At 43.5% G+C, this 18,426-nt stretch overlaps 1 protein-coding gene across 16 annotated transcripts in view; it reads left to right on the plus strand.

Annotated features, from left to right (window-relative positions):
• ZBBX (zinc finger B-box domain containing) overlaps positions 1–18,426 on the plus strand; it is an 881,823-nt gene that overhangs the window by 301,853 nt on the left and 561,544 nt on the right. For all 16 annotated transcript variants that reach the window (XM_029616113.1, XM_029616112.1, XM_029616111.1 and 13 more), the window contains one exon: positions 4,295–4,453. In XM_029616113.1, the coding sequence (XP_029471973.1) occupies positions 4,295–4,453 (159 nt within the window). The remainder of the gene's footprint in view (positions 1–4,294; positions 4,454–18,426) is intronic.

Consider the following 18,426-nt stretch of genomic DNA (forward strand, 5'->3'; position numbering starts at 1 on the left):
GCAGAAAAATTATACACATTTCTTTATAATTATTATTCCTGTGTTTCAAAATGTCCTTTGTTAGATATTTATAGTGAATAATTTTCAAAAAATAGTTCCTAAATTAGGTCCCTAAAGTTTTGTAATACAAATTTAAGAATATTTTTAGCATGATTTAGGGGGTTATTTTCCAAAGCGAAAAGGGGTGGCGTCAAAACCGGAACAGGAGGAGTCGGGGCGGACGCCGCGAAGACAGCTTGGATGACGAAAAGGTAAGGAGCCTTTTCGCTGCCTATTTCGCGCCCAATAGCACCAACTTTTATGATGGCGCTATTGGGTGCGAAAGCTGGCAGCGATCGCACCGCAGAGGTGTGATCGCTGCCAGCTTTCGCAAGCCTGCTCCCCGCTTCGCCCCCCCCCCCCCGCCCCCATTAGCACACGATTCAGGGAGCCCTGTGACATAGTAAAATCTAGCCCTTAGGAACTTGAGTTTTCAGCTGAAAATTAGCAAGCACTCAGGGTCCTAAATTTAGGACTGCAGTTGATTTGCCTAGATTTTTGGATCCTCAGTTAAGTGCCTAGAGCTGAAAATCTGTAATAAGTGCCTAACTTATTTTTTCTCCACCTTAATTTATGCCCCATATCTGCTCACTATTTATGATTCTAAAGTTAGCTGCCTAGTCAAAATAGGATTTTAAATATAGGAACTCAGCCCTAGCTAATTTTCGAAGAAGTTAATTTAGATGCCCAACTGCCTTTGAAAAATGACCAAACAATAATAATAATGTTTTATTTAGTCTTTAGAAAAGAATTGAAACTGTAAAGTAAAATGGTTGTGCTGATGCTTTTATTTATTATAGCTACTTACTTTCAAATTCAGGCTATCAAGACTGGCACATTTCCCTTCTAAAGAAGTTTAAAGGCTAATTGGACAATTCAGCTTTTTCCTCATATTCCAAATTCCTACTGCATGAGATATATCTGGCAATCACTATATAAGAACTTGCTCTTACTTCGGGCTTGAGTCATCAAGGTCTTTTCTCATAGAAACAGAATGGGAAAAAAGCCTTAATTATTCAGGTTCTAAATGATTAAAAACAGAGAGTTGGTAGCATTGGTCATATGTGGATTGCAGCAGAATTAAGATATGTTTAGCCCAGATACACTTCTGGAATTCAGTCTGCTCTGTTCTGCACACTTTGGGCCAGATTTTAGTAGCTATGCCCAATTTTATAATATGCGCGCGCAGCCTTGCACATGTTATAAAATCCAGGGTTGGCGCGCACAGGGGGTGCACACTTGTGCACCTTGCATGCGCCGAGCCCTAGGGGAGCCCCGCTGGCTTTCCCCGTTCCCTCCCCCCCTTCCTTTATTTTTTTATTTACACCTGCCTCTGGGCAGGTGTAGGTTGTGCGCGCCGGCCGAGTGCTGGCGCGTGATCCCCCGTCACGGCCGCTGTGCTGGAGGCCTCGGTCCTGCCCCAGCCCCATCTGTTCCTCGCTCCTTTTTTCAAGCCCCAGGACATATGCGCGTCCCGGGGCTTGCGTGCATCGCCAGGCCTATGCAAAATAGGCTCGGCACACGCAGGAGCGGGTTTTCGGGGTTACGCGCGTAATATACGCACGTAACCCTTTTAAAATCCTCCCCTTTATATTTAGGAGATATGCATGCTAAACAAATGGAAAATAGAGATTTGAAGTAGTAGCCTTTAGTTTTTCTAAGTTTTAGCTTGTATTTTTTAAATACTGATGGAAAGTTATCTAAAAAATTAATCTGTGATGATGAACCTTGTTTTCTAGTGCACTATTAAGTTTGGGCAGTTGTAATGTGTGTGGATATCTGAACAGCTATTCAATATGCAGAATATAGAATATGCCTATTTTCTACAGTGAATACATTTTTTTGTGAAGCATAAAGTACCAAAGGTTTGACTTAATTTTTCTTTTGAAATCAAATGTACTAAAGGATTTTTTTCTATATTTAATAAATTGTTACATATTTAAGGAATAGTAAAACATCAGTATTAATTCTCTAAATATTTCATTTTTTAGTTAAAATCATTAAGCATCCCCTTTTACTTAATGATTCAGAGTTTTGTTTACTTTTTGAGTGCAAATGTATTTTAGAGCTTCTATCTCTTGACCCTCCCACCATTATGAATTCAACTGAATCACAGAGTTGCTGTATTCACCTATAGGCATTAAACTGTTAACAGATGTGAAAAAGAAATTAGAAAAATAGGTAGTGACCATGATGTATTATTAAATAAAATATTAAAAATATATGAACTATGTTGAAGCAAAAAAGGGGACCTACAATAGGAATAACCAAAAGGGAAAACAATATACATAAGAAATGGGCAAAATGTTATTTTATTCAACCCTACAACCCAGACAAGTTTTCTTGGACTAAGAGAGTTGGTGAAAGTAAATAGTGTGAATTGACTAATGTAACTGCAAATATAGAAACTGTTGGGGTGCAATTGGGCCCGGGACTGCAAGAAACGGCCATGGAGCCCATAGTTCCCCAAAATATTACCTTCCGGGATGTATGGAAGGCTCTAGATAATCTTCAGAAAACAATGGCTAACTCAATTGAGCAAAATAGAATCACTACTTGTGAATTAAAAAATGTAATGGAGAGACATAATAATCGTTTGATACAATTAGAAGAACAAAGTAAAACCTTGTCTAACCAGATAGATGTACTTAAGGATGTAAATAATTCCTCTATAAAGGACGGGTTAGTAATCCATAGACAGATGGAAAATCTGGAAAACCAAAATCGTATTCGAAATCTTAGGTTACTGAATTTTCCTGAAACCAGATTGATATCTGCCATGGAATTGTTGAGGTGTTATCTATTATGTCAGTTGATGAGGCATGTATATCTAAATTACATTACATTTCAAAATCTAGATTAAGGACACAAGTGGGTCAAAAGGATATGGACCTTGTCCAACATTCTCCCAATTTAACTTCATTTTTGGAAGCATCTCAAGATGATATATCACAAAGGTCAACACTGTTAGTTACCTTTTGTAGAGAGATAGATAAGAATCAGGTTTTACAAAAAAACTTTGAAAATAAGGATTACAATTTTTGTGGACAACGGATCCAAATCTTCCTTGATGTAGCCAGAGCAGCACAGGTTAGGCGTAAACAATTCTTGACTTTGAAGTCTAGAGTGTTAGCCCTGGGGACAATATTCTATTTAAAATTTCCATGTAAATGCTCTGTGATCTACCAGAAGAATAAATTTATCTTCCAAGATCCATCCCACTTAGGGCCTCATTTTCCAATATCGCATTGGTATCGCATGTGAAACCAAAAAGGGGTGTAACTTATGCTAATAAGCATGTGTATCACAAATTGTGATATCAGCTCAATTTGGGCTACATTTCCAGTATATTGGGGTGTTTCAGTATGATGGAGAGGGAGAGGGAGAGGGGGAGAGAGAGAGAGAGACTTACCATAGTGCCACCTCCCTAGACAGGTATTTGTATCCCTATGGGAGGCCCACCTAGTAACTCGAGGTGAGGGTTAAGTATTAGTGTAGGGGCTTAGGGGCCACTTTCACATTCAACATGAGACGTACGAACAGAACAGTGGTCTCTTGTGAAGATTTGCTGGCCTTCGGATCTTCACAAGAGACCACTGTTCTGTTCGTACGTCTCATGTTGAATGTGAAAGTGGCCCCTAACCTCCTACACTAGTACTTAACCCTCACCTCGAGTTACTAGGTGGGCCTCCCATAGGGATACAAATACCTGTCTAGGGAGGTGGCACTATGGTAAGGTTCTCTCTCTCTCCCTCTCTCTCTCTCTCTCTCTCTCTCTCCATCATACTAAAACAGGCCTATGATAAACCTTTACCGGCCTCTAGCGCACAGCATAACACAAATGAAAGAGGTGTAGTTATTGGCCATGCTAACAGTGTGGCTGTTTTGCAGCACACAATCGCGTTAACAGCTGTTAGGGCGATTTGCGGAATTATCACCCGCAATAAAATGATACATTCTCCTATTTTCTGTAAGGTATGATTACAGTTTTCCTATGATTAGTTTTTTCTTTCTTTCTTTCTTTTGAGAAACCTCCCGTAATGTGGACTAAATATTACTGTTTTGAATGTATATGTTAAAAGTAATTGCTTAACATGTTGTTATTTTCTCAAAACAGAATATTTTCTTGTGTTTTTTACAATGTTAAATTGTTTAAAAACTTAATGAAATATAAATTTAAAAAAATGTTATTTTATTCAATATAAATGTCATGACTTTTTAATATCATTGTTTTCTTTTGACATTTTATTGACAGGCAAAATCCCAAGTGCCTATCGGCAAATTGGATGTTGCCAATCAGTTCAAAAAAGATGTCACTTCTCATAAATCAACACTGAAGCATGAGCAGAAGAATACACATCCATTTTCTAGGAATAGTTCTTCATCTATACTAGATCAATCAGTTGATACAGAGGTAAACACAAAAATATGTATTTATATTTTTTGTAGATTATGCATTTTACATCCTCATTACAATCGACTGTTTTACAACCAGGTGTTCAGTACTAAAAGCAAATATATTTTTATATATTTGCTTTTAGTACTTTTATATTTGGAAATTAAGATTGCATAGCAGTTTATTTAATTTAATTTATTTATTTAGTTGTTTTATATACCATCATTCCAAAAGAAGATCACAGCAGTTTACAGTAAGAGCATTCATTTACATGGTCTTCAATCATATACTTGTGTCCATATTCCACATCTCATTCAACACCATAGCAAGTACATATTCTAACTCATAATTATACATATTCTAGGATATCAAACTAGCTATTATATAAATTTAGCTCACATTTCTTGTTCAACACAATAGTAAATACAAATTCTATGTTGCGCCCATCGGTCGCAGACGGCTGCGACCTTTGCTGCTCACCTTTCTTTTCCCTGCTACAGAGATTCTCAAGGCCATGGCAGCCTCAGCCTTCAAATGCTGCCTTCCTCGGCATCCCCGGGATGGCGTGGGTGATCCCGTCCGCCATCTTGAGTCGGGGATTAGTTAGGGCGCATGCGCCAGCCCCTCTCTTATCCACGTTATGGCGGGAACCTCGGGGGCGTTCCCTCTGCATGACGTCACTCGCCAGAAGTATTTAACTCATCCAGACCAAGCTACCTACGAGTTAGCAAGGACTTCCTTCCTGCTTATTCCACTCCATTCGGAGACGCTTCACTACATGAACTGCTTCCTGAACTAGAACGCCTTAGGTACCGCTCCTCGGGGGCCTTGTTACATTCTGGCTATCCACTCCTCGGAGGGCCTTCCTGCCTGAGATTCTTGTCATCCTTATCCAGGACACCACTAGTTCAGTCTTGTGAGTTATACTGTTATTTCAACCATCTAGATGATGGAACCGCCGCTTTACCCTGTGCCTCGGACCACTACCGTGCTCATCCCAGCTACCCTTCTACACTCCAGAGTAAGTATCATCATCTACTTCGCTCTGCTGACCCTCTGCACCTCTCTGAAATATTACGTGCTGATCCTCGGCATACTCCGCGCTGCGGGCCACTACCGGATCTATCCTGAGGGGTACCATCTCGAGAGCAGTTCCCTGGCATACACCGCTCTGCGGGCCACTACCAAGGATATCTACATTGAGCTGTCTTACTACTCTGGACTGTGTCTTCTCTCCAGGCTGTCGGTATCTGCCACGATTCCAGTACAATAAAGTCTCTCTCATCTGAGTCCGCCTCTGCTGAGGCCACGCCTATCGTAGTGAGTCCCCACAGGGCTCCTCCCTGTGGGTGGAGTCAGCTCTCACTATGATCCAGGGTCCACAACCACACCAGATTATAACATTCTAATTCTGTTTCATATTGATGCTTTTCTAATTTACACTCTTAGTTCATAGCTGTGGAAAAATAATTGCATAATTTGGTCCTGATTTTGAATCATTTCACAATCTTGTTGAATCACAAAATGAAAATATTCTGTTAGTATTTCAGTAAGAAGCCACGTGGTATTTTGTAGCATTGTTCTCTGTCAACAAGCAGGGTGAATTAACCATAATATGTGGGTGATGTCATGTGATGGCGTTGAATGGACCACTCTCTCTAAACTCAGTAGAGTATTTGCCCTATTGAGCATGTGTAGGAGTTCCTGTGGAAACGCTACCTCATGAGCACCTCAGTTATTTTTAATTCATGCTACAGCCTAGACGTGTACCTCTTTCTCAAAAAAGTTTTTTCTGGGCCTCTCTAGCCATCTTTTATCAGTGTTTTCTCTGCCTTGTTGCCCCAGCAACCTCGGAACAGCAATTTTCAGTGCTATAAAAAAAAAAAAGAAAATTCCTTGGCCCAAGAAGCTGGTAATTATGGCTTCAAGGATTGCATCTGTGGGTGAAAGATGTCTCTCACTGATGGTCACAATATTTGTTACAAGTATCTGGGACCTACTGTGACTCTTGACAACTCCCCCAGGACTCAGAACATCCGGGCATACAAGATAGCAGAGATCAGGAGCTGATGGAGCTCATCATCGGTGGGTGGTGAATCAAACAAGGGTTCCTTCCACTGCCACTGCGGCCTGGGGATTGATTAGGTTGAAGAAGCGTCGAGCTTCAGACCATTTAAGGGCTTCAGTCAGTAAGTAGCATGGGGTTCCTTAGTGCCATGGGAAATAGGACCCTGATGCACCGGCTTGAGACAAGGTTTCCTTGTCTTCAGCAAAGCAAGAGTCCAGTGCAATCAGTGGCATGGCCAACGCCATTAAAGCATAAGGTCCCAGCAGGGTCGGTGCCATGAATGCATAATGCTTCGATGCATTTGGCACCACAGACACAAAAGAGCATGGCGATATCAGTTCACTGACTCACACTGGCACTATTGATGCTTTTCTCGATGCTGGCACAAAATACACTGGTGCAAGAGCCAGTGGGAATGCATTCCAAGACCCATTGATTTCAAAAAGTGATGCAGGCTCAGATGATCCAGGCAGGAGCCCATCTGTGATTTCTGAGGAGGCATTCCAGAGTGATGATCCCATACTGGTCTTGGAAGAGGATATCTTTTCACCAGCATCAGGCCAGGAGTCACATCAGCCCATGGATCAAATGTTGAAGCTGATCAAGAATTTCTTTACCTCCTTAGCTGCCAATCATAAGGCAGGAACTCTGCAACTATCACTACCTCAGATCAGTGCTCCTGGGGGAGTCCCATTTATGTCCACTCCAATGCCGGGGTCAGTTCTCAGGCTTTGGATCTGTGCCGAGCATCAAATGGATCCTACCAGCTATATCAGAGGACCCTCTGGATGCCAGGTCTCTGCCGCGACCACCCCATCTTCATTGGGGGGTGAGTGTTCCTCCACTGATAGATTTGGAGGAGGGTTATACAGGCATCCCTTCAGACACTTTACCGTATCCACCAGAGCATTTATCTCAATTGGAGGATCATTCCTATTCAAAGTTCCTTGTTTTGGAAACCCCTTTGAAGCTAGCACCCTCCCAGTTTACCAAATTCTGTGAATCTGCAAACAAAAATCCAGTGGCGATGAAAAAAGAAAACAGAATGTTATAAATTATTAGGAAGAGAACGGTGAATAAAACGGAGAATGCCATGCCTCTGTATCGCTCCATGGTGAGATAACACCTTGAGTACTGTGTTCAGTTTTGGTTACCACATCTCAAAAAAAAATAGAGATTTACTGGACAAGGTACAGAGAAGGGCGATGGAAATGATAAAAGGTTCCCCATGAGGAAAGGCTAAAGAGGTTAGAGGCTGTTCAGCTTGGAGAAGAGACGGCTGATGGGGGATATGATGGAGGTCTTCAAAACCATGAGAGTACTAGAATGGGAAAATGTGAATCGGTTGTTTACTCTTTCAAATAATAGGGCTGGGGGTACTCCATGAAGTTAGCAAATAGCATATTTAAAACAAATTTGAGAATTCTTTTTCACTCAGTGCACAATTAAGCTCTAGAATTCATTGCCAGAGGATGTGGTTAAGGCAGTTAGCTTAGCTGGCTTTAAAAAAAAGGTTTGAGCAAGTTTTTGGAGGAGAAGTCCATAAATTGCTGGTAGTCAAGTTAGCTTAAGGAATAGCCTCTTCTTATTACCGGCATTAATTATTATTTAATGTTTGGATGCTTGTCAGCTATTTGAATCCTGGATTGACTACTGCTGGAAACAGGATGTTTATTTTGATGGATTGAGTTTGGTAACTTTTTATGTTCTTATTTACTTGTGGGAAAATCCAGCTACTTGTCAATCAGTTGAGAGGAAGCTGCATGTCCAGTATAGAATGTAGCAATTGGGGTTTGGGGTGGTCCTGATTCCTTATCAGTTGTTGATAGTGGAGTCTGCATTAAAGAAAGCAATAAAAATCAGAGTTTTTTTCTAACTTCCCTCCATGGAAGGATCCGAGACTTCTGAATTACTTTGGGCAAAAGTTCTCCCAATGCTTAATTCCTGTATAGCTGACCATCATCTTTATATGGTGCAGTACCTCCATGATTGTATTAAAAGGATAAAACCTTGATGAGAAGCAGAAGACCTGTTGTCGAGCATCCTGGATGCAAAAGAATGTGAGCAACATCTCATTCATTGAATCTTTTGATATGGCAGCTCAGGGATCGGCTGTCACTATTGGCACGTGAAGAATGGCTTGGCTGTAAGCTAGCGGCCTGCAAGAGGATGTCCATGACATGTTAGTAAACGCTCTATATTCGAGAAATAATCTTTTCGAAGACAAGTCAGAGACTGTGGCACAAATTAAGAAGCATCACATAGTGCAACAGTTGCTATTAACCGCCAACAACCAGCCTCTGCATCAGAGATGTTTGTTCTTCTCCTACAAGAGGGTGTACTTCCAGTGGTGCATCTTCTGCATTTATTAGCAATACCGTTCTCCACCTCTGCCTCTCTTATCCACGTTATGGCGGGAACCTCGGGGGCGTTCCCTCTGCATGACGTCACTCGCCAGAAGTATTTAACTCATCCAGACCAAGCTACCTACGAGTTAGCAAGGACTTCCTTCCTGCTTATTCCACTCCATTCGGAGACGCTTCACTACATGAACTGCTTCCTGAACTAGAACGCCTTAGGTACCGCTCCTCGGGGGCCTTGTTACATTCTGGCTATCCACTCCTCGGAGGGCCTTCCTGCCTGAGATTCTTGTCATCCTTATCCAGGACACCACTAGTTCAGTCTTGTGAGTTATACTGTTATTTCAACCATCTAGATGATGGAACCGCCGCTTTACCCTGTGCCTCGGACCACTACCGTGCTCATCCCAGCTACCCTTCTACACTCCAGAGTAAGTATCATCATCTACTTCGCTCTGCTGACCCTCTGCACCTCTCTGAAATATTACGTGCTGATCCTCGGCATACTCCGCGCTGCGGGCCACTACCGGATCTATCCTGAGGGGTACCATCTCGAGAGCAGTTCCCTGGCATACACCGCTCTGCGGGCCACTACCAAGGATATCTACATTGAGCTGTCTTACTACTCTGGACTGTGTCTTCTCTCCAGGCTGTCGGTATCTGCCACGATTCCAGTACAATAAAGTCTCTCTCATCTGAGTCCGCCTCTGCTGAGGCCACGCCTATCGTAGTGAGTCCCCACAGGGCTCCTCCCTGTGGGTGGAGTCAGCTCTCACTATGATCCAGGGTCCACAACCACACCAGATTATAACATTCTAATTCTGTTTCATATTGATGCTTTTCTAATTTACACTCTTAGTTCATAGCTGTGGAAAAATAATTGCATAATTTGGTCCTGATTTTGAATCATTTCACAATCTTGTTGAATCACAAAATGAAAATATTCTGTTAGTATTTCAGTAAGAAGCCACGTGGTATTTTGTAGCATTGTTCTCTGTCAACAAGCAGGGTGAATTAACCATAATATGTGGGTGATGTCATGTGATGGCGTTGAATGGACCACTCTCTCTAAACTCAGTAGAGTATTTGCCCTATTGAGCATGTGTAGGAGTTCCTGTGGAAACGCTACCTCATGAGCACCTCAGTTATTTTTAATTCATGCTACAGCCTAGACGTGTACCTCTTTCTCAAAAAAGTTTTTTCTGGGCCTCTCTAGCCATCTTTTATCAGTGTTTTCTCTGCCTTGTTGCCCCAGCAACCTCGGAACAGCAATTTTCAGTGCTATAAAAAAAAAAAAAGAAAATTCCTTGGCCCAAGAAGCTGGTAATTATGGCTTCAAGGATTGCATCTGTGGGTGAAAGATGTCTCTCACTGATGGTCACAATATTTGTTACAAGTATCTGGGACCTACTGTGACTCTTGACAACTCCCCCAGGACTCAGAACATCCGGGCATACAAGATAGCAGAGATCAGGAGCTGATGGAGCTCATCATCGGTGGGTGGTGAATCAAACAAGGGTTCCTTCCACTGCCACTGCGGCCTGGGGATTGATTAGGTTGAAGAAGCGTCGAGCTTCAGACCATTTAAGGGCTTCAGTCAGTAAGTAGCATGGGGTTCCTTAGTGCCATGGGAAATAGGACCCTGATGCACCGGCTTGAGACAAGGTTTCCTTGTCTTCAGCAAAGCAAGAGTCCAGTGCAATCAGTGGCATGGCCAACGCCATTAAAGCATAAGGTCCCAGCAGGGTCGGTGCCATGAATGCATAATGCTTCGATGCATTTGGCACCACAGACACAAAAGAGCATGGCGATATCAGTTCACTGACTCACACTGGCACTATTGATGCTTTTCTCGATGCTGGCACAAAATACACTGGTGCAAGAGCCAGTGGGAATGCATTCCAAGACCCATTGATTTCAAAAAGTGATGCAGGCTCAGATGATCCAGGCAGGAGCCCATCTGTGATTTCTGAGGAGGCATTCCAGAGTGATGATCCCATACTGGTCTTGGAAGAGGATATCTTTTCACCAGCATCAGGCCAGGAGTCACATCAGCCCATGGATCAAATGTTGAAGCTGATCAAGAATTTCTTTACCTCCTTAGCTGCCAATCATAAGGCAGGAACTCTGCAACTATCACTACCTCAGATCAGTGCTCCTGGGGGAGTCCCATTTATGTCCACTCCAATGCCGGGGTCAGTTCTCAGGCTTTGGATCTGTGCCGAGCATCAAATGGATCCTACCAGCTATATCAGAGGACCCTCTGGATGCCAGGTCTCTGCCGCGACCACCCCATCTTCATTGGGGGGTGAGTGTTCCTCCACTGATAGATTTGGAGGAGGGTTATACAGGCATCCCTTCAGACACTTTACCGTATCCACCAGAGCATTTATCTCAATTGGAGGATCATTCCTATTCAAAGTTCCTTGTTTTGGAAACCCCTTTGAAGCTAGCACCCTCCCAGTTTACCAAATTCTGTGAATCTGCAAACAAAAATCCAGTGGCGATGAAAAAAGAAAACAGAATGTTATAAATTATTAGGAAGAGAACGGTGAATAAAACGGAGAATGCCATGCCTCTGTATCGCTCCATGGTGAGATAACACCTTGAGTACTGTGTTCAGTTTTGGTTACCACATCTCAAAAAAAAATAGAGATTTACTGGACAAGGTACAGAGAAGGGCGATGGAAATGATAAAAGGTTCCCCATGAGGAAAGGCTAAAGAGGTTAGAGGCTGTTCAGCTTGGAGAAGAGACGGCTGATGGGGGATATGATGGAGGTCTTCAAAACCATGAGAGTACTAAAATGGGAAAATGTGAATCGGTTGTTTACTCTTTCAAATAATAGGGCTGGGGGTACTCCATGAAGTTAGCAAATAGCATATTTAAAACAAATTTGAGAATTCTTTTTCACTCAGTGCACAATTAAGCTCTAGAATTCATTGCCAGAGGATGTGGTTAAGGCAGTTAGCTTAGCTGGCTTTAAAAAAAAGGTTTGAGCAAGTTTTTGGAGGAGAAGTCCATAAATTGCTGGTAGTCAAGTTAGCTTAAGGAATAGCCTCTTCTTATTACCGGCATTAATTATTATTTAATGTTTGGATGCTTGTCAGCTATTTGAATCCTGGATTGACTACTGCTGGAAACAGGATGTTTATTTTGATGGATTGAGTTTGGTAACTTTTTATGTTCTTATTTACTTGTGGGAAAATCCAGCTACTTGTCAATCAGTTGAGAGGAAGCTGCATGTCCAGTATAGAATGTAGCAATTGGGGTTTGGGGTGGTCCTGATTCCTTATCAGTTGTTGATAGTGGAGTCTGCATTAAAGAAAGCAATAAAAATCAGAGTTTTTTTCTAACTTCCCTCCATGGAAGGATCCGAGACTTCTGAATTACTTTGGGCAAAAGTTCTCCCAATGCTTAATTCCTGTATAGCTGACCATCATCTTTATATGGTGCAGTACCTCCATGATTGTATTAAAAGGATAAAACCTTGATGAGAAGCAGAAGACCTGTTGTCGAGCATCCTGGATGCAAAAGAATGTGAGCAACATCTCATTCATTGAATCTTTTGATATGGCAGCTCAGGGATCGGCTGTCACTATTGGCATGTGAAGAATGGCTTGGCTGTAAGCTAGCGGCCTGCAAGAGGATGTCCATGACATGTTAGTAAACGCTCTATATTCGAGAAATAATCTTTTCGAAGACAAGTCAGAGACTGTGGCACAAATTAAGAAGCATCACATAGTGCAACAGTTGCTATTAACCGCCAACAACCAGCCTCTGCATCAGAGATGTTTGTTCTTCTCCTACAAGAGGGTGTACTTCCAGTGGTGCATCTTCTGCATTTATTAGCAATACCGTTCTCCACCTCTGCCATCGCAGCAGCAACTTTCAAGCAGCGTATACTCGAGGGAGCAGCATCTGCCAAAACCATTTCAACAGTCTTAGGCAATATTGAGGACATTTTTGATGGAAATGAAGCCTCACTCTCTACCTTCTCCAGTGGGGGGAAGATCCATCAGTTTCTCCCTACATGCAGAAATCAACAGTGGTCAGTCGGTGCTGCAGATTGTGGATTGTGGTTACTGTTTATATTTCTCCCATCTACCAGTGCAACTCACTGTTTAGCCATCAATTTGGATCTGTCTCAAAGTAGAAATGCTCCTTTGCCAATGGACGATAGAGCGAGGACCTCCTTCAGAACATGTCAAGGACTTTTTATCCCCAAGAAATCAGTGGACTTGAGACCCATCCTATATTTACAAAGATTGAATAAGTACCTAAAAAGAGAGAAATTCAGAATGAATTCCTTCCACAACATCCTCCTCTTCATACAGGCAGAGACTTGGATGTGGGCTTTGAATGCATACACTCATGTTTTCATTTACTCAACCCATTGGAATTATCTCACTCATAGTGAAGAGTTAGCATTGCAAGTACAAGGTTCTGCCCTTCAAACTGTCAGCAGCTCTGAGGGTTCACAAAATGCTTGGCAGTGGTAGCAGCACACCTTCATCATCAGGGGATAACAGTATTCCCCTGTTGTCACAGTCCAGGTTGGCTCACTAAGGGGATTTCCCCCTACAAGAGCAGTACAGAGCTCTCTGCCAGAGCAGGGCAGAGTCTTCTGCCTGACCAGCCAATTTCCCCTTGGATTGATCGTGCAGGTTCTAGTGGATGGCAGGACTTTCTTGGAATAGTACATGGCAGGATGTAGTCAGGCAAGCAGCGGTCTTCACTTGACTAGCCATCTCCCCCTTAGGTTTGTCCCAGGGGTTCTGGTGGCCAGTAGGGGTTCTGAAGGAAGTGCACTGAGTGAGGAACAGAGTGCAGCAACAGAACAGGGAGATAAGTAGACACATGGACAGGGTGCAAGGCAGGGAACACACAGAGTTAGGCCACTGGGAGGCCTGGGTATGACACAGTGCAAGGGCATGGAGAGACTCACAGGAAACAGAAGGCCATTGGGGCCCACAAGGAGCAGAAGGGTCACTAGGGACCCACAGAGAGAGAGAACCACCACTGAGAAACCTACAAGGAGACAGGAGAGCCGCTGAGAGGCCCATGAGGAACAGGACAGGGGCACAGCAAGGGAACGCACTGGCAAGGGAGACAACTAGAGGCCTGGACTAGACAGGACAGGACATGGAATACACGCAGACAGGAAAGGCCCAAAAAAGACAAAGAATACAGACAAGACTAGACAAGGTAGGCAGGCAAGAAGCCTAAACAGGGCAGAAGCAATACACAGAGCAGAACATGGATCCTGGATCCAGTAACAAGGAATAAAGTTAAAGTATACAGGCAAGGATCCAAAAACAAAGAGTAAGGGTAACAAACATGCATGAACATGATAGGACAATACAAGAAGGCATAAACAGGACATACTGGAACAAGGCTAGGCAAGAAGACCACAAAGCTAGAAGGGAACTAGGTAAGGCAAGGAGGCCAAGAAAGCCAGAAGAGAATAAGACAAGGCAAGAAGACCATACTGGAGCAAGAATAAGTACAAGGTTGGCCAGAGCAAGGAGCCAAGCTGACTCCATGAAGAGGCCTCAAGGGAACTGTGAGGGAGGTTCTTATATGGCATGCTTTGCTGAGTCATGCAGCCTTCAAGATGGCAGCTAGAATGGGTGTGAGCATGGATCTAGAAGGAATCCTGCTGACAGCAGGGACTGTCTACCAGACAGGTTCATTATATGTTTCTGTATAACTGGTTACTGATAGGACATTCTAGAGCTGAAGACCTTATTGAGTTGAACAAAAGAGCTGTTACAATCCAGTAGGTTCATAGTCTACTTTAAGTCAAGCCTAATCCTAAATCAGAGAATTCACTTCATTGCAGCCTGGATAGACTCAATTAAGAAAAAGATGTTCTTGTTTGAGGCCAAGGCAATACGCATTCAAGCTCTAATATAAGACATGATGTGCCAGAATCATTCCACGGCTCATTCAGCACTGGTAATACCGGGCAAATGGCAGCCACAGTTCATGTGGTGTAATTCATTTGCCTTCACATGAGACCTCTTAATTGGGACCGTCCGTCATAATGGACTAGCTTTGTCAGCCTCTGTCACATCCTATAAGGTTCCTCAGAGGATGAAAATAGCCCTCCACTGGTGGTTGAATCAAAGGGTTTTCTCGCAATGTCAGTTTTCAATGGTTTCTACTGCATAAGATGATTTTAGTGACAGACACCTTCAACAGAAGCTGGGAAATGCAAACAGGCACACACACTGAATGCAAGGGACATAGTGTGGAAACGTCAGTATCAAATAAACCTGTTAGAGCTCCGAGCCATCTATTATGCTTTGCTAGCATTCATTCACTTACTACAAGGAAAACAATTCTAATTCAGATCGGCAATCAAGTAGCAATATTCTCTGTGAACAAGTAAGGTGGGATGGGCTCATGGCTTTTCTGCCAAGAAAAGAGGATTTGGGTGTGGCCAGTTGGCCATGGAACCTACCCTCAAGCAACATACCTTCCAGGAATATCAAGAATGAGGTTGGATTGCTTCAGTTGGATCTTAAAGCCTCAGGAGTGGTCGCTGGATCAAAGAGTCACATATAACCTGTTCTTATCCCAGGACAAGCAGGATGCTAGTCCTCACATATTGGTGACATCATTGATGGAGCCCTATTGCGGAAAACTTTCTGTCAAAGTTTCTAGAAACTTTTGACTGGCCCTGTGAGGCCACTGAGCATGCCCAGCATGCCATGATATTCTCTGCCACAGGGGTCTCTCTTCAGTCTTCGTTTTTCCGTGCTGCTGTAGGCATCGCGGAGCAGGAGCCTTTGTGAGTTTCCTCACAGGTTTTTGTCTGACTAAAAATCAGATTTCACATTCATTTTCTCTCACATTGGGATCTCTCAGGTTTCCACCGGCTGGTGAGTAAATCTTTGTCTTGTTTTTACTCTTTGAGTAAAATATTTTTCCTCCCACATTTCTTCTCATTTCATCAACGGCTGTCGACGTTAAAATGGCCACGGGATTTAAAAAATTTCCCATCTGTAATCAGACAACGTCCATTACAGACCCACACCTTGAGTGTGTGCTTTATTTGGGTCAAACACATGACGTTACAACCTGTCCGAAATGTGCAGAAATGACCGCGAAGGGAAGAAAGGCCCGCCAAGAAAAGATGGAGCATTTATTCCATCTACAGCTTCTGCCATCTCCCTCCACATCGACTAAATCGTCTCCGGCTGGAGTCTCCAAATGCATAATTTTGAAAAAACGTCGTCCATAAGGGTCGGGGGACCATCCATCGCCAACGTCATCGATAGCGTCGACAAAGTCAGTGACCGAACACCGTTCGAAGCACCGCCATCGGCACTGACACCCATCGATACCAGAGGTGCTGCTCTCCCCGGAGGAATCAACCGCGAAACGGCCTAGAATCCAGAAAACACCGGTACCTCCGACGCTGAGGCCTTCTTCCCATGGAGACGCACCAGTTGTCGAACCTCCACAGGTGCTCTGCCTGCACCAGCTGTTACGCAGGAATTGTCGGATTTCATCCGTCAAGTGGAGCTCCAGGCCTTAAAGCATCAACAGATGTCGATTCCGGTGTCTTCACCAATGTCTGTGCCTACACAGATGCCGGTACCTGTACCGATGCCGGCACCACAACCTAAGTCTATACCAAGGCGACCATCGATACCGACACCGATTCCATCACCGATGCCTGACCCGATACCATCGATGCTGATGTCAACTGGGGCGACAGGACATTCTGAAGTTGCGCTGTAACAACTTCTCATGCAGAAATTTGATAAAATCGTTGGTGCCATTCCATCCAAGCCACAAGAAGACATTCCTGTACTGATACCTATAGGTGATCCGCAGCCAGGTCCTTCTGGACTTCCTCATCTACCAAGATCTTCTCCAATGTCTCCACATCAGGACGATCCATATGAGACATGGGATGACGAGCATACTGACACTTCCTCTGAAGGATTTATGTCAGATCCTTCCCCTCTAGAAAACAAAGAAAGAAATCTCCATCGGCGGATTTATCCTTCTCAAAAGTTGTTCAGGATATGGCGGACACCATACCCTATACCCTGGTAACTGAGGAAGATGCTAGACAGCAAACACTGGAGGCCCTCCAATTTGTGGGTCCTCTAAAACAAGTATTAGCCATACCTGTCCATGAAGTCTTCCTAGACTTACAGCATAGACTGTGGGAGCACCCATGCTCAGTATCTGCTATCAATAAAAGAGTGGACACTACTTATTTGGTACAGTCTGTTCCCGGCTACCAAAAAACACAACTTCCACACCAATCAGTGGTTGTGGAATCCGCACAAAAGAAATCAAAAAGGATAAGGCCACATACTTCCACTCCTCCAGGCAAGGATCATAGATTCTTGGATTCCCTGGATAGGAAAATTTATCAAGGAGCCATGTTAAATACAAAAATTTCATCATATCAGTTATACATGACTCAATATCAGAGTAATCTGTGGAAACAAATGCAAGAATTTTCAACTTCATTACCACAGCAATATCAGGAAGCAGCCCAAACAATCATTCACAAAGGACTTGAAGCTGGCAAGCACGAAGTCCGAGCAGCTTATGATGGTTTTGAAACAGCCTCCAGGGTAGCGACCTCTGGTAAAAGTGCAAGACGTTGGGCATGGCTTAAACCCTCAGACCTCAGGCCTGAGGTCCAGGAGAAGTTAGTTGACTTACCATGTATTGGTGACAACCTTTTTGGTTCTAAAGTGCAAGATGCTGTAGCACAATTAAAAGAACACACAGAAACCTTGCCCCAACTATCGTTAGTTCCACAGGATTCTGCTACCCAGTCTTCTCGCCGGCCTCCAAGAAAAGAATCTAGAAGACCTTTTTATCGACAGAGGCGTTATTACCCTCCAGCATCAAGGGGCAGATCTTCTAGGCTGCAGCAAAGAGCTCAGCCCAGACAACCTAGGGCGGCTAGGCCTCAACCTCCGCCGCAGACTGGACCGGCTGCAGGCTTTTGAGATTTTTCCCAGAGACCAAAGCCAACTCTTCAATCCTCAACCAGATCTTCCAGTAGGAGGCTGAGTATCCTCCTTCTACCACCATTGGTTACAAATAACAACAGACCAATGGGTACTTGCAATAATAACTCCAGGTTACCAACTCGATTTTCTCTCAACTCCAAGAGATTCTCCTCTGAGACCTCTTCCTCTAAGCGAAAATCACATAATCCATTTACAAGTAGAATTATCCACCCTTCTGAGAGCCAGAGCTGTAGTTCAGGATGGTCTCTCTGGGTACCATGCTTCCACTTCTTCAAACAGGAGATTGGCTTTGTTCTCTGGATCTTCAAGATGCTTACGCTCACATACCAATATTCCCTCCTCATCGCAAGTATCTGCGCTTCATGGTGTGTCATCAACATTTCCAGTACAGAGTACTACCATTCAGACTTGCCTCTGCTCCCAGAGTATTCACCAAATGTCTGGCAGTAATAGCAGCACACTTGCACAAGGAAAGTGTCCATGTCTTTCCCTATTTAGACGACTGGCTCAGAAGTCAATCTCAACAAGGAGCTCTGGCTTCTCTCAG

This window comes from Rhinatrema bivittatum, chromosome 9 (assembly GCF_901001135.1).
Source record: "Rhinatrema bivittatum chromosome 9, aRhiBiv1.1, whole genome shotgun sequence".
NCBI lineage: Eukaryota > Metazoa > Chordata > Amphibia > Gymnophiona > Rhinatrematidae > Rhinatrema > Rhinatrema bivittatum.